The sequence below is a fragment of the Trichosurus vulpecula genome, chromosome 1, assembly GCF_011100635.1.
Source record: "Trichosurus vulpecula isolate mTriVul1 chromosome 1, mTriVul1.pri, whole genome shotgun sequence".
Taxonomy (NCBI): Eukaryota; Metazoa; Chordata; class Mammalia; order Diprotodontia; family Phalangeridae; genus Trichosurus; species Trichosurus vulpecula.
Window position 1 is genome coordinate 397904070 of NC_050573.1, and position 15480 is coordinate 397919549.

The following is a 15480-nucleotide window of genomic DNA, read 5'->3' on the forward strand; positions in this document are numbered from 1 at the left end:
CACTTTTGGTGGAGTTGTGAACTGGTCCAACCATTCTGTGGAACAAACTGGAATTATGCCTAAAGCATATAAAAATGTGCATACCCCATGAAACCAGCAATAACATTACTAGGTCTGTATCTCAAAGAGATCAAAGAAAAAGGAGAAGGATCTATACGTACAAAAATATTTATAGCAGCTCTTTTTGTGATGGCAAAGAATTGGAGACTCAGGGGATGTCCATCGACTGGGGAATGACTGAACAAGTTGTGATATAAGATTGTAATGGAATTCTATTGTGTTATATGGTACGATGAGTGGGATGGTTTCAGAAAAACCCGGGAAGACTTATATGGACTGATATAAAGTGAAGCGAGTAGAACCACGAAAACATTGTGCACAGTAACAGCAATCTTGTAAGGCTTAGCAACTGTGAAAGACCTAGTTACTCTGATCAAGGCAATGATACTAGACAATTCCAAAGAACCCATGATGAAAAATGCTATCAACCTACAGAAAGAGAACTCTAAGAGCAGATTGAAGCGTGCTTTTTTCATTTTCTTTGTTTCTTGCTTTTTAATTTTTTTAACAACATGGTTAATATGGAAATATGTTTTGCATGACTTCACATATTGTATTGCTTGCCTTCTCAATGGGTGAGGGAGAGAGAACATTTAAAACTCAAAACTTTAAGACATGAATGTTAAAATAAATAAAAGCAAGAAAATAAAAATAAAGCCTCATGACTCTCTATTATTTCCAGGATCAAATATAAAGTTCTCTGTCATTTAAAACCCTTCATAGCCTTATCCCTTCCTCTCTTCCCAGGCATTTTATACTTCCTTCCACATGCTCTATAATCAAGCTGTATGAGCCTACCTGCTGTACCTTGAAAATAAAACTTCATTTCTTATTTGTAGCCTTTGCATTGGCTGTCCCTCATAACTGAAATGCTGTGCCCTCTCACACTCACCTTTTAGTTTCCCTGGCTTTCTTCAAGACCCAGTTCAAATCATATCTTCTGTAAGAGGCCAGTTCCCCAAGTGCTAACCTCTTTCCCTTTCACCTTCATTTACTCAGTGTGTGTGTGTGTGTGTGTGTGTGTGTGTGTGTGTATTTTGCTTTTTTGTGAATCTTTAGGGAGTCATTTCTCAAGCACAAAGCTGAGCTTTGATTACCTTGCTCCAGTTGCCCACTTTCCAGCCTGCACAAGGACGAAGGTGACATCTCTTGGCAGGGTCAGGCTTCTGAATGGACTCACAGTCGGAGTCAATCTGAGTGCTACATTCCACATGTCTCCAAAGAGCACCCATGCCACAGGTAGTTGAACACTGTGGAAGAACAAAAGAAAGGGTTGATGGAGCAAGGTACACAATGACTACAACAATCATTGAAGCTGTTGGATTCAGATTAATGGCAGTGACTAATCTTGCCTCCCAAAACAGAGGATGAAACACATCTCTCCTTTCCACAGAGAGGGAGGTAACTATGGAGTGAAATGGTGCATAGGCTATTAGATAAAATTGCTTTCTTACACGGTTTGGCTTGACTGCTTTGCTGGGTTAAAAGGGGGGACTTAATAAGAGAGGGAAGATTATCAGGAAGTAACTGTGTAAAAAAATCAGTCAATACTTAAAGAAATTAATTCAGGCTATTCAGTGGAAGGTCAAATACTGAAACTGAAGTTTAAATACTTTGGTCACATAATGAGAAGATGGGACTCATTGGAAAAGATGCTGATGTTGAGAAAGATTGAAGGCAAGATCAGAAATGGATGAGATTGATAGATAGTCTCTTAAAACCCTCAGATCCTTTACAGAAACTTGTTTAGCCACACTTCCCACATCCTGAATTTGTGAAGTTGATTTTTTGAACCCAAACCATAGGACTTTACATTTAGCCCTACTAAATTTCCACTAACTCAGCTTAACTTGTCTGTGATTCCAGCATATTGAAATCTTTTGAGATCCAAACTCTGCTATTCAACATGTTAGCTATCTCTCCAAGCTGATGAAATTTGACAGGCCTGCCATCTATGCCTCATTGATAAAAATGTGGAACCACAGACTCCTAGACAAATCCCTGAGGCTTTCACTGTTCCTTCAGTTTTATCACTTGAAAAATGAGGGACAGAGTTGGACAAGATCATCTCTAAGCTTGCTTCCCTTTTTGAAATGATATGATTCTATTAAATGCTTCTATAACCACTCTGCATTTTAGTGATTCATCCCTTCACTCAGTAGAACATTTATTATCTACTATGTACAAAACATTTGTCATATTATTGGTATGCTCTGTCTTGCACACTTCATGCCCTAAGTCATGAGGCAATCTCTTCCTGGAATACACCTAGAAGGAATTCAGAAACTCATGATTTGGATATGTTCTATAAGGCAGAAGCTGATCTTGTAATTTTACTTTTGTAGTTTACTTTTGCATGGTGAGTAGAAGGGGCTAGGACCTTCTGCTTCTCTACCCCCATCTCCTCCCCTCAATCTTTTTCACAAAGGTAGAGATAGGCAACAGGGGCTCTCAAACATAGCATAGCATATATCAACTACTGTTCTATCTCTCTAAGCACTTGATCAGTTATATCACCCCTAATGTTAGCTGTCTGTCCATGCTCCCTTGATAAATATACTTAAGTCAGCCTCTAACCACTCACTTACCAAACACTAGTAATGAGATTATGTACTGAAAATGGAATAGATTAGAAAGAATACTGGATCTAAAGTCAGAGTACCTAGATTAAAATCCTGATTCTCTGAAACTTACTACCTTGGCCACATCACTTCCTCCCCATGGGACTCTCAGTTTCTTCATCTGTAAAATAAGAGTTAGACAAGATTGCCTCCAAGGCTCCTTCAGCTTCTAGATCTAGGATCCTAAGGGACCAGTGAAACTGAGGTGCACTTGTATTCCCTTGAAGATCTCCCCCAAAATCTGCCTCTTCTGGCTCTTCAGAATACTAGGTACATGGTGCAATGCACCGTGCTCAGCACTAGGGAAGATTCAAATATAATTAAAACATCATTTCCTTCAGGGAATTTACAATCTCATGGAGGGATACAGAATACACCTATACTGCCTTCCCCCACACTCACCTAACAGCTTGTTCTTATGTGTACGCACCCCGCCCCCTTTCCTATTTTACAACTAACCAACTGTCTTACAGATTCTTGCTGTAATTACTTAGAAGTTATGGAATTCTTAGAAAGCGTTCTGTCATGGGTTTTTGCATCTCAGTTATGCTTACCTGATCAGCTTTAACCATATCTGCACAGAAGTATAAAGTAGATTGGCCATCCTAAGACACACATTGTTAGAAGGGGACCTGGAGGTTAACTCCTTTATTTCATAGTGAAGGAAACAGATGTCCAGAAAGATAAAGTAGGGGGGGGTCTCTTAATATCTAAGGAACCCCTTACAGAAGGTATTGCTTCTTTTGCACTAAGCTCCATCCACAACCCATAATTGGAGTTGCAATTTTGCCCCTTATTTCCTATTTTATCCAGATTGGATCACATTTTATAGTGAAATGAGCACTAAGAATATTAAGTTTCTAGTTGTTTTCCTCACATCATCAGACCCATTTGAGGGGTATAGTAGAAAGTAGTGGCTCCAGAATCAGAGGAACTGAATTCAAAGCCCATCTCTGGTGCTTACTGTGTGACTATAATTACTTTGTGAGATGAGGAGTCTGTGTGACTATCTTGGGCACTTAACTTCCCTGGACTTCAGTTTCCTCATTTGTACTCAATGAACCTGAAGATCCCTTCCAGTTGTTGTAAAATTCTGTTAGCCAGTGATCCAGATGAAACTTCTTACCTCACTCCAGTTGCCCACAATCCAGTAGGCAGTGCTTTGTGTTGGATTGAGCACTTGGAGGTGCTTATAATTGGTGGCATTCAGCAAAAACCCCTCAGCAATCAGATTCTTTGCATCCTCTTCAGTCAGATCAGATTCAAGGCCTTGTGATGGAGTCTTGTTACTCACGGATTCTGTTTCCACGTGGGTTGACAACTTTTCATGTAGCATTGGTTCAATTTTTCTTCCTGGTGGTATCTGGAGGAGAGTAGGTTTTTCGGTGACTATTGCATTGACATCCAATGTGCCATATTTGAGAGTGATGGGTTGTTGGCTGGTTGTTGAAGACAATAGCCCATCTGCTGTTGTGCTGAATGAATACCCTGTGGCTGGATCACTGAGGTATGGTGTTGGTTGGGGCTGGGGTGGCATGCTTATGGCATTTATAGGTAGAGACTGGTCTGTGACGCTTTTGCTCTTGGTCCATGTTACTGGATCATCTGTAGTTTTGTCTACATGCTGTTCACTGTCTTCTCCTGAGCCACTGTGCACTTCTATTTCTGTCACTTCAGTCAAGTGGTCAAAAATGGGAGTCACTTGCAAAGTCACTGGGCTTGTAGTGAATGGCAACACAGGAGTGACATCTGTTTTGACTACAAAGTCCACTTTAGGGGTGGATGTCATTTCTGAATGGGAAATGTTCCCATTGCTAGTTGTAATCCTGCTGCTTGTCTGTGTACTCACAGCCCCAGTAGTAGGATTCAGCTGTGATGTGCTTTCAGTGAGAACAGTGGAAACATGAGGGTCTGGCTTAGAGGGGATTGAATTATTTTGCAATTTTCCTCCTTCTGGGTCTTGATCTTTGGAAGACATGGTAGGACTTGTGCTAATAGTTGTCATAGTGCTCAGGCTCACAGATTCAGGTGTCATGGGTGTAGTCAGAACTCTGGGACTAGATGTAGGGGGAAGGATGGGTCTTGAGGGGGTTGACTTAGGTTTGGGTAGAGGTGTCCTATTGGAAATTGGTCCTCTCTTGGGTTTCAGAGGCGGGATCAATAGTCGTCGGCCAGAAGGACACTGTTGTAGACCACACAGGGCTCGACTATTGGGCTTCTTTGTGAAGTCACATGGCTCATCATTGTTTTTGGCACAAGTGACATTTCGAGTCCTCACTCCTCCACCACAGGAAACAGTACACTGAAAAAAAAGAAAGTTGATAGTTATTCTGGGTGAGAAAAGAAATCTGATTCTCATGCTTAAGGACCTCAAAGAAATTATTGAAAGCCTAATGGAAATTGGGCAGCATGCTTAAAAGAAATTGTTACTAGAGCAGTCCAACAATGGAATAGAGTGCCTATTAAAGGAATGATCACCCTGTTCCTGGAAATGTCTAAACAGACCCTAGCCAAGCATTTTTCAGAAATACTGAGAAGGGAGTTCCAACATTAGAATGGGGGAAGTGGAGGAAGATTGGACTAAATAGATGACTTCTAAGGTCCCTTCCAATTCTGGATATCTACGATTCTATGATTTTATGACTTGATTCTGAATTCCTGATCAAGTCAAAACATTCAATCCATTTCAACAAGTATGTATATTGAGTGATTCAAACATGCCCATTACTGTACTAGATCTGCCTGTTTTTTCATTGAATTGGCCAGCAATCTGACTGAATTGCCTATTTTGTAGGCAATCACCATGTGTCAAGTAAATGGAGATGTGATAAGAGTAGCAAATGTGGGAGGATCCAATATAGTTTTTATGGCCTGCAGAGAAATTTCATGGCCCAACAAATGTTGAAAATGAATGTATTTAGCAGGCTCCCTTACTTCTTAATTTCCCAGTGACATGGGGAGATCACATTAATCTCCCAGGATAAAAACTTTAACAATCAAAGGGATAATGTAGTTTCCAAAGGGCTTGAGAACCTGTGCAGAAATAATGGTTCCATTATGTGGAGTGTGAAAATGATCAAAGCTGGAGGAAAACACTGTAGGCAAGATGAAGAATCACTTTTCAGAGGAAGGAATCAACAGCATTTGGCACTACAAGTAAAGACAAATTAAACTAAACTGAAGAGATTTGATTTAAGGTAGTATTTTTGCTCTGAGTTCTAACAATGGTGGTCCTGAGTTAACAAATATAGCAATGATTACATCAGCCCTACAGGATGGTATAAGAATCTTTTGAAATCACAGCGACATGCCCACAGACCTAGGAGGGATAGTGAGAAATCACCTTAATGGTCCATGTAGTCCAGTGCCTAGCACAGTGCCCAGTGTATAGTGGATGTTTAATAAATTCTTGTTGATTAATGGATGGATCTCTCTTTGCTTTTGTGGAGGACTGCAACTAAGTCATTCAAAAAATATAGTCCCTACCTTGTGCTGAAAACAACTCTTTTTAAAAAGAAATTTCATTGTTTCTCTTGATAATACCTTTATAGGTAAAGTTTTTCCATTGTCATGCAGGAAGAGCTAAGCTTTTCATATTGAGATTTAAACAAACCCTGATCTTGGAAAATATAGAAAACAGCCATAGAGAGAGTATTCTTTCATATACTTGAAGAATGTTTATTTAAAAGAGTGGAAATAACCTCAGGTAAACCATGCCAAGTTTCTTAGGTTATGAGACTGCTTTGCATAGTTTTGAGGTGTGCTAGGACAACACTATTGCTGCTTTCTTTTCCCCATGGAAATGGTTAAAGTATTACCCTACAGGCATCAGGCCAACTTCACTGCCTAGGGGATTAGTTGAAGCACATGCAGAAACAAGTTCAGGAAGGGGCTTAACTGAATCAACAATAGACATTCAGACTGTCAGAGTTTTGGAAATATCCTCCCCTTTGCCGTGCGAGGCTCCACCCCTCCTTGCTTTAAACTAACTTTCACAAGTTTCATCATTGATGTCTCCTTTCTCTGAATGCCAGTTGTGTTTTTAGGCTGCACCACACAATTTGCTACTTGAATATATATATTTGAGGAATACTTCTCTTAGATTCTTTGGGTAGGTAGGGACCTAAGACATTATTTAGTCCGACTCTCACCCTTTCATTTTTCTCAAGATATTTCATATATGTGAATCACTTCTGCCTAACTAAATGCATGCATCCCAAAGTCTGTATAATGATAATTGTTATTAATAATAGATTACATTTGTATAAGACTTTGTACTTTTCAAAATACCTCACATTTCATTATACCATTTGAGTCTGTAACGATCCCTTGAAGTGTATATACCAAATATTTTTACTCTTGTTTTGCAAGTAAGGAAAGTGAGTCTCAGAATGGCTAAGTAAATGTCAGAATGGGAGTTAGTAGCAGAGCCAAGACTAGATTTATTTTGTATCATCCATAGTGCCTAGTTTAGTGCTTCACAAACAATACACTTCTAATAGGCAGTTAGGTGGTACACTGGATAAAATGTTGGACTTGGAGTCAAGAAGGTCTGAGTTTGAATCCTGCTTCAGACACTTGCTAGCTCTGTGACCTTAAGCAAGTCATTTAACCTTTCTCAGCCTCAGTTTCCTTATGTATAAAATGGGAGCAGTAATAGCAATAGGTTTTGTGAGACTCCAGTGAGATATCATATGTAAAGTATTTTGTAAACTTCTAAAGCACTGTATGAAAGTTAGTGATTATGATTATTAAGTATACTTTGAGTTAACCTATGGACTTAGCACAGTGGTTACACCTACTCCTTGACTGAGATCAAGCTCCTTCAACTTCCCCCTTCCCACCACAGAATTTCTATCTAGTTTTACCCATCCTATGTTTGATGATGAGTGTCCCAGATCGTGGCCAAAGTTCACCCTTGTAGGGTTCTTCTTCTGCTTCTTCTGTCTCCTTTGGTCCATGCTCCACCAATCTTTTGTCTCTCCCTCTCTACTCGATCCCAACCTTGAAACACCATGATTTTAGAATACTCCAAACAATGGGTGACCCAAAGAGTAACCAGTAAACATGCTTGTTTCCTGATCTAAACAATTAAAAACAACAACAAAAACCTTCCCTTGATCCCATTATGCCTTCGAGATACCATCCTCTCTCTCCTACCTTCTATCAATAAGGAGGCACAGTTGATAGAGTGATAGGCCTGAAGTTCAGAAGACCTAAGTTCAAATCCAACCTCAGAAACTTACTAGCTGTATAAGCTTGGGCAAGTCACTTAACCTCTGTTTGCCTCAGTTTCCTCATCTATAAAGTGGGGATAATACAATCACCTACATCCCGGGGTTGCTGTGAAGATCAAATAATTTCTAACTCTATTTTCTCTTTACTCATTCACTTTAGCATCTGACACATGCTGGAATAATGTCAACCATCAATGGTAGCTGCTCTTGAAAGTCACTGATGATCTTTTCACTCTCAATCCAATGGACTTTGAAAATATTCTCTTGGACTTCTCTATAATATTAGACACTCTTGATTTTCCACTCGTTCTTTGATACTTTTTTCTTTTTCACTTCTATAACCATGTACTATCTGGTTCTCCTATTTCTCTGACCTATTCAAATGCTTCCAAATTTATATATCTAGTCTAGGCTGATTTCTCTTCAGAGTTCCAAACCTGCATTCCCAATGTCTTTCTGGGAATCTTCATTTGGATGTACTGCTAGTACCTCAAACTCATTCTACCCCAAACAATTGCTTCCCTCTCTTCTGCTCCACAACATGTTCTTTCTGCTAATTTTGCTATTTCTGTTAATGACAGTTTCAAATTTGTGTAATGAGGAGGGTGCTCATTCCATTAATTACAAAAACTTGAAATTGTGTGGTCATTTTGAATTCTCTATTTTCTCATTTCCAACACTGAATCATCTGCCAAGTCCTATAATGTCCACTTCTAAAATGTCTCTCACATCTGTTCCCCATATTTCCATTCTCATCACTGTCAATCACATGGATGTCTTGCTGGCAACACCATGTCCTAAACTGAACTAATTGCCCACTTTGAAACCAGTTCTTCCTCCTACCTTTGCTATGTCTTTGCTATAGTTCTCATAACCCAAATGCTACCTCCTCTGTAAAGTCTTCCCTAATCACTTCCAACCAGATAGAGCCTCCAGAAGGCAGGATGTTGCAATGGGAAGAATGAATGCCCCATCTGGAGTCAGAGAATTTTGGTTCAAATCCAGATGTGTGACCTTGGGCTAGTCACTTAACTACCCTCATCTATAAAATAAGGGTGTTGGATTAGATAGCCTCTAAGGTGCCTTTCAGCTCAAGTTCTATGATCCCAGAAATGACCCTTTTTTGCCATCTTATGTCATTTCATTGTATCTCATGGCATTCTTTACATTCTACACAACTGTCCTAGTTTTGTGTACTGGTGTTATTCATGTAGACCAGTTCTTGACTCTTTTGTGCCGTGGACTCCATTGGCAGTCTGATGAAGTCTGTAGATCCCTTCTCAGAATAATGCTTTTAAATGCATAAAACGAGTACATAGGATTGCAAAGGAAACTACAGAACTATTGAAGTAGTCATCAGAGTATTAAAAAACCAAAAAGCAAGACCTCAGGCTAAGCAACCTTGGCTTAGACTCTTAGCTCTTTGAGAGTAGGGGCTCCGTTGTGTCTTGCTCACTTTTGACTAAAGAGCTAGTTCAGTGCCTTGCAGGTAGCTGGTAATAAAGAAATAATGTGTGAATCGAATTGAATGGAAAGCTCATTGTCACCATGGTGGGAATATAACAAGAAAATGAAGTCTCTTGACCCATGAGCCCCCATATTTTCATTTGAGCCCAGTTTCACCCACGTTCTCACTTTACATCTTTCAACAACCTCCTGAGGGGGAAAATGATTAGTGAGGTAGGTTCCCTCATTCATTTTGTTTCAATCTGTTATGAAGTCATCTGTCGGAACCTCAAGATACCTAGCAATCAGGCAAATTTACTCTGGGAAATTTACTTCTGGGAAAAAGAGTCTTAATCTGCAGTTAAGATAGTTTTAATTAATAGATTATTTATTTCTGCTGTGGATACCTATGAAAATTAAGAATAATTATTAAATGAATAAAATGTCTAGCCCACAGAAAGTTACCTAGTATTCCTTGGATGAACTATCTCTTGGCAACATCCCCTGTTTACTTGGTAGAGCCGACCCACAACCTCCTCTTTCTCTGTCATTCTGGGTCCACTATACCTTTTCCCCCTCAGACTAAAGTTTCTAAAGCAAAACAAAACAAAACACCCAATTTGGGCCATGCTATGACTGTCATTATTGGAAATAACAAAAACAATGACAGAAGATGGCATTTGTATAACTCTCTAAGGTTTTTGATGTGATGAACACAGGTTATTTCATTTGATTCTTATACCAATGCTCTGAGGTAGGTGCCATTGATCCTCATTGTAGAGACGGTGACACTGAGGCTCAGGGCATTAAGTGACTGGCCCACATGAGGTGCCTGCTGACCTAATTCCTGAAGCAAATGAGGTAGAAAAGTACAACGGATAGAGTTTTGGATGGGGAAATTAGAGGATTTGGCATCTTTTTCCAGGGAGGTGGGAGATAACAGTGGAGGTTATAGTAGTCCTGGTAAATGTAGTCATAGGAGCTTACATTATATCAAGGATAGATTTATGATTTAGGAGAGGAAGTCAGCATATATAACAAGTAACTATCGTATAAAATAGGAACAACAGTTAAAAAAGAATAAAGCCACAGAAACAAAGGAAGGAAAGAGTGCCCAGGAGAGATAGAGGTGCTCAGCAATGTTAATTGCTGTAGACCATGAGAATGAAGGCAGATCATTGGCTTTGGGGATGTGCATTGACTTTGGGATGTGAACAGTGGCTCTGGAGACAGTTGTAGTTGAGTGGCTAGAATAAAAGAACCCAAGGATGGGTGAGTTTTTGGTGAGCAAATAGAGGGAAGAAATGTAGAAGTTTGGCATTGAAGGAGGAGAGATATAAGCTGGGCATTGTGGCAGAGTCAGAAAAAATTCCAGGGTAGGGGAGACCTCAACGTGCTTGTAGGCATAAAGGTAGGATGCAGTAGAAATAAGCATTGCAAAAGGAGAAAGATGATAGAGATCAAGGCGAAACCGGAAAATGTTAGCCTCAGTCAAGGGAAATGTTACTCCATTCTTTGAAACCTGTGGGAAGGAACAGAAAATGGGTAGAGACACATAACTTCTGAGGTGCCGGAGACTGGAAAATCGCCTTACCCCTCCCCTCTGCCTGACCCGCGCCCCCTCCCTTCGCTAGCTTTCATTTCTCGCTTAGCTCTCATTTCCTGGCTAACTCTCGTTTCTGGGATATGACGCAGGCCTGCGTCCAATGCTTAGCCACCCCTCTGGGGACGTGGCATTCTGATAACATGCTCATAAAAACCCTTACGAGGAACAATAAAGAGAGACATTTTTACACCAGTATTGCGTCTAGTCTCCTTCCTCTCCGTGATCCCGTTCCCGAGCCTCTTGGCCCTTTGAGCCATTAGGTTCCCCTCGAGCCTAGCTCCCCGGACCTCTCCAGCTTCGCTAACCCACGATTGTGTGACCTGCGGGCCAGGTCAATTGGCGCCCAAGCGTGGGGCTCGAACGCTGGACAGGGACCCGGTAGACGCCCCTCGTCCGGACCCTGAAAATCCCCTTAAGGTAAGTGTTCGCGTCTATCGACATCATGGGATCACCACTATCCAAAGAACAGGTTTTTCTTAAAGATTTAAAACAAAGCTTCAAAGAGAGAGGAATAAGGATAAAGAAAAAAGACCTTTTAAAGTTTTTTATTTTTATAGATAAGGTATGTCCCTGGTTCATTGTTAATGGTCCAGATATACACCCGGGGAAATGGCAGAAAGTAGGGAGAGATCTTAATGAAAGATTGAAACAAGAAGGTCCCGAGTCAGTTCCCATAAATGCCTTCTCCCTCTGGACCTTAATTAATGACATTATTGAGGGATCAACAGGAGACAAAGGTGCCCGCCAGTTACTCGTGCAGGCGGAATCCTGTCTCGCTCCGCTTTCTCGCGCTGCTTCTGCTTCCTCCCTTCACGCAGAAAACTCACAAGACAAAGAGGAAGCAAAATCTCCTCCCCCTACCCCTACCGCCAAGTCCATTTACCCGCCACTCCCTAACCCTGCTGAAGAGACACTCACTTTCCCGGTCTTCCCTACCGAGGGGAAAGTCGGCATGAATACTGCCCCCGAAAACGAAAGCGGCCCGCTCCCTGACGAGAACGCAGCCAATTTAGACGTTGAGGCTGCTGCATACAACCCTCAAGAAGTGTTCCTATCCCACGCTTTCTCCCCACACCCCTATTTACTACCCCCCCTTGTGGACCTTTCCCAAATCCAGAGAGATTTGACCCAGCGCATGGCTGAATTAAGAAAGACAGTCAATATGCAGAATCAATATCATCAAATGGTAAAGGAATTTTCGGCGCTACAAGCGTCCCTGCAGAAGGCACTGCTTCCTCCCTCTGCCCCAAAAAGTACTCCTATAGCGCTCCCTCAAGACAAAATTCCCCGACCAAAACAGAAACAGAAATCCCTTCTCTTTCCTATTCTTAGAAGCAATACACAGAATAGACCTAAAGATGCAGAGGACACAAACTCTGATAAGCACCCCCCTGAAAATAGCGCAGGACTTGAAGAGTCCGAGGAGGAAAGCCAGGAGGAGGAAGTGGAGGATAATGACCAGGAATCTGATTCAGAAGAGGACAATAAATCATGCTCCTCTAAATACAAAGCCCCAAAGTTTAAGAATATCAAAGATCTCCATGCAGCAGTGAAAAAATATGGTCCCAATGCCCCTTTCACTCTCTCTGCCCTTGAGGCTATAGGACAAGGAGGTTATCTGCTGCCCGGGGAATGGGTGCGAGTAGCTCAGGCCGCCCTATCAAGGGGACAATTCCTAACCTGGAAAGCAGAATTTGAATATCACTGTCAAACCATCGAAAAAAGAAACTTGAAATCTAAGGCTAATAGGGATTGGACTTTTGAAAAATTAGCAGGACGAGGTGAATATGCGTTAGAGAAAAAACAAAGAAAGTTACCTACAGGCTTGCTAGAACAGACTGCTCACGCGGCTAATCGCGCTTGGAGAGCCCTTCCTGTTACAGGCTCCCCCTTTACACCCCTTAATAAGATCACTCAAAGAAAAGATGAAGAGTACTCTGACTTTGTCAGTCGACTGTTAGAGACGGCTGAGAGGACGTTAGGAAATGAGGCATCAGATGATTTAATTATCAAAAGACTGGCTTTTGAGAATGCCAATGGCCCATGTAGGAGTGTACTGAATGGTCAATGGCAGGATAAGACATTAAATGAGATGATTAAACTATGCCGCGATATCCAAGATCCTACAGCAGCAAAAATTGAAAAAATGTCTCAGGCGATATTGGCCTTACAAAACCCTATGAAAAACATGTCAGAGGCATTTCTAACTATAGGAGCAGCTGTTGATAATACTGTGAAAACCTGTTTTAAATGTGGAACCGAGGGTCATTTTGCCAGACAATGCCCCATGAATCAACCTAATCCCACCGCTCAGAAAAGGCGCGCAGCACCTGCCACCCCGTGTCCCAGGTGCAGAAAAAGGTTTCACTGGGGGAATACATGCAGAGCAACACATGATATAGACGGCAAACCCCTCCCCCCGTTGTCGGGAAACGGCTGGCGGGGTCGGCCCCGGACCCCTCAAGGACTGGCCCAGCCAGCCACGGGGACCCACCCTGCCCACAGCTCTCCAGAGCAACGGCAGGCAGTGCAGGAGTGGACTTGTGTGCCACCGCCGCCGCAATATTGAGACCGGAGGACGGCCCACAAATCCTCCCTACGGGAGTCTTCGGCCCTCCGCCCAGAGGTTCCTTTTTCCTCATTATTGGCCGTGCCTCTACCACCCTTCAAGGAATTACAATACACCCAACTATTGTCGATAATGACTATGCAGGAGAGATTAAGATAATTGCTTCTGCTCTGAAAGATACTGTGAGAATCCAGCCCAATCAGCGCATTGCCCAAGCCCTCCCTCTTCCTATGAATACCACCTTTCCTGCTTCAAAAAATAAGAGGGGCAATTCCACACCCGGGTCCTCAGACATTTACTGGGCCCAAGCCTTGTCCCAAGAGAGGCCCACACTAATGCTTAAAATACAGGGAAAATCCTTTATGGGCCTACTCGATTCCGGGGCTGATTCAACTGTTATTTCTGAGGCACACTGGCCACCTGCCTGGCCGTTACAGCCCTCCCTGACCCACTTACAAGGTATAGGGCAGAGTTCCAACACTATGCAATCAACACAGCTGTTGCAATGGGAAGATCGTGAGGGTAATAGAGGAACAATCCGTCCCTTTGTAGTCCCATGCCTCCCCGTTAATCTGTGGGGAAGAGATATCCTCTCACAAATGGGAGTTATCATGTGCAGCCCTAGCTCAGTTGTTACAGAGCAAATGCTAAGTCAAGGCTTTTTACCCCGCCAAGGACTAGGAAAAAATAAACAAGGCATCACTCAACCTTTACATATACAATCTCACCCTGACCGCTCCGGCCTTGGTTTCCAGACACATTTTTCATAAGGGCCACTGGTCCCCTCAGCCTACAGGCGGATAAGATTACATGGAGATCTGAGACTCCCGTCTGGATTGACCAGTGGCCCCTCCCTAAAGAAAAACTAGAGGCTGCAAATATGTTAGTTCAACAACAATTGACTGCGGGTCACATAGAACCCTCCAACTCTCCTTGGAATACTCCAATTTTTGTTATTAAAAAGAAGTCAGGTGCCTGGAGATTGCTCCATGATTTAAGGGCGGTCAATAAGACCATGATCCCCATGGGATCGCTGCAACCGGGTCTTCCTGCACCCGTAGCAATCCCGGCAGGCTTCCAAAAAATTGTAATAGACCTCAAGGACTGCTTCTTTTCCATTCCTCTCCACCCCGACGACTCCAAAAGATTCGCCTTCACTGTCCCAGTTACCAATTGCGTAGGACCCTCTCCTCGCTTTCAATGGAAAGTTCTCCCCCAAGGCATGACCAACAGCCCTACCCTCTGCCAGAAGTATGTTGCCCAGACAATCGACCCCTTTCGCTTACAATTTCCACAACTTTATATCATTCACTATATGGATGACATTCTTATTGCTGGGCCCTGCGAGCAGGAATTACTTAGGATCACCACATTGCTAATAACTGCCTTAAAAGATAGGGGATTATACATATCCCCGGATAAAGTCCAGCTTGCCTCCCCTTTCTTTTTTCTTGGATTCGAATTGCATTCCTCTCATATTATAACACAGAAAGCTCAGATACGGACAAATCATTTGCACACGCTGAATGACTTCCAGAAGTTATTGGGTGATATTAATTGGCTACGCCCTTACCTTAAAATCACCACAGGAGATTTGAAACCCCTCTTTGACATTCTGAAAGGTGACTCCAACCCAACCTCGCCCCGTGTTCTGACTAAAGAAGGTGAGGCTGCCCTACAAAAAATAAATCATGCTATTTCGGCCCAAAAAATAGGATATTATAACCCCCAGAAAAAACTCTGGTTTCTTATCTTTTCTACATCATTCTCCCCTACGGGCCTTTTATGGCAGGACCTGCCCCTATATTGGATCCATGGTCCTGCAACACCCACCAAAGTGCTACCCACCTACCCGCTTCTTACTGCCTCCCTCCTTCAGGAAGGCAGGTCTCTTTCACTCAAATTTTTTGGAAAAGACCCCGACCACATTGTCTGCCCTTA

At 42.2% G+C, this 15480-nt stretch overlaps 1 protein-coding gene across 2 annotated transcripts in view; it reads right to left on the minus strand.

Moving 5' to 3' along the window:
* The window catches only part of ADAMTS12 (ADAM metallopeptidase with thrombospondin type 1 motif 12), a 533606-nt gene that overhangs the window by 48309 nt on the left and 469817 nt on the right, over positions 1-15480 (minus strand). For both annotated transcript variants that reach the window (XM_036758046.1, XM_036758037.1), the window contains 2 exons: positions 3808-4983; positions 1158-1310 (listed from right to left, as the gene is read on the minus strand). In XM_036758046.1, coding sequence (XP_036613941.1) covers positions 1158-1310; positions 3808-4983 — 1329 coding nt within the window. The remainder of the gene's footprint in view (positions 1-1157; positions 1311-3807; positions 4984-15480) is intronic.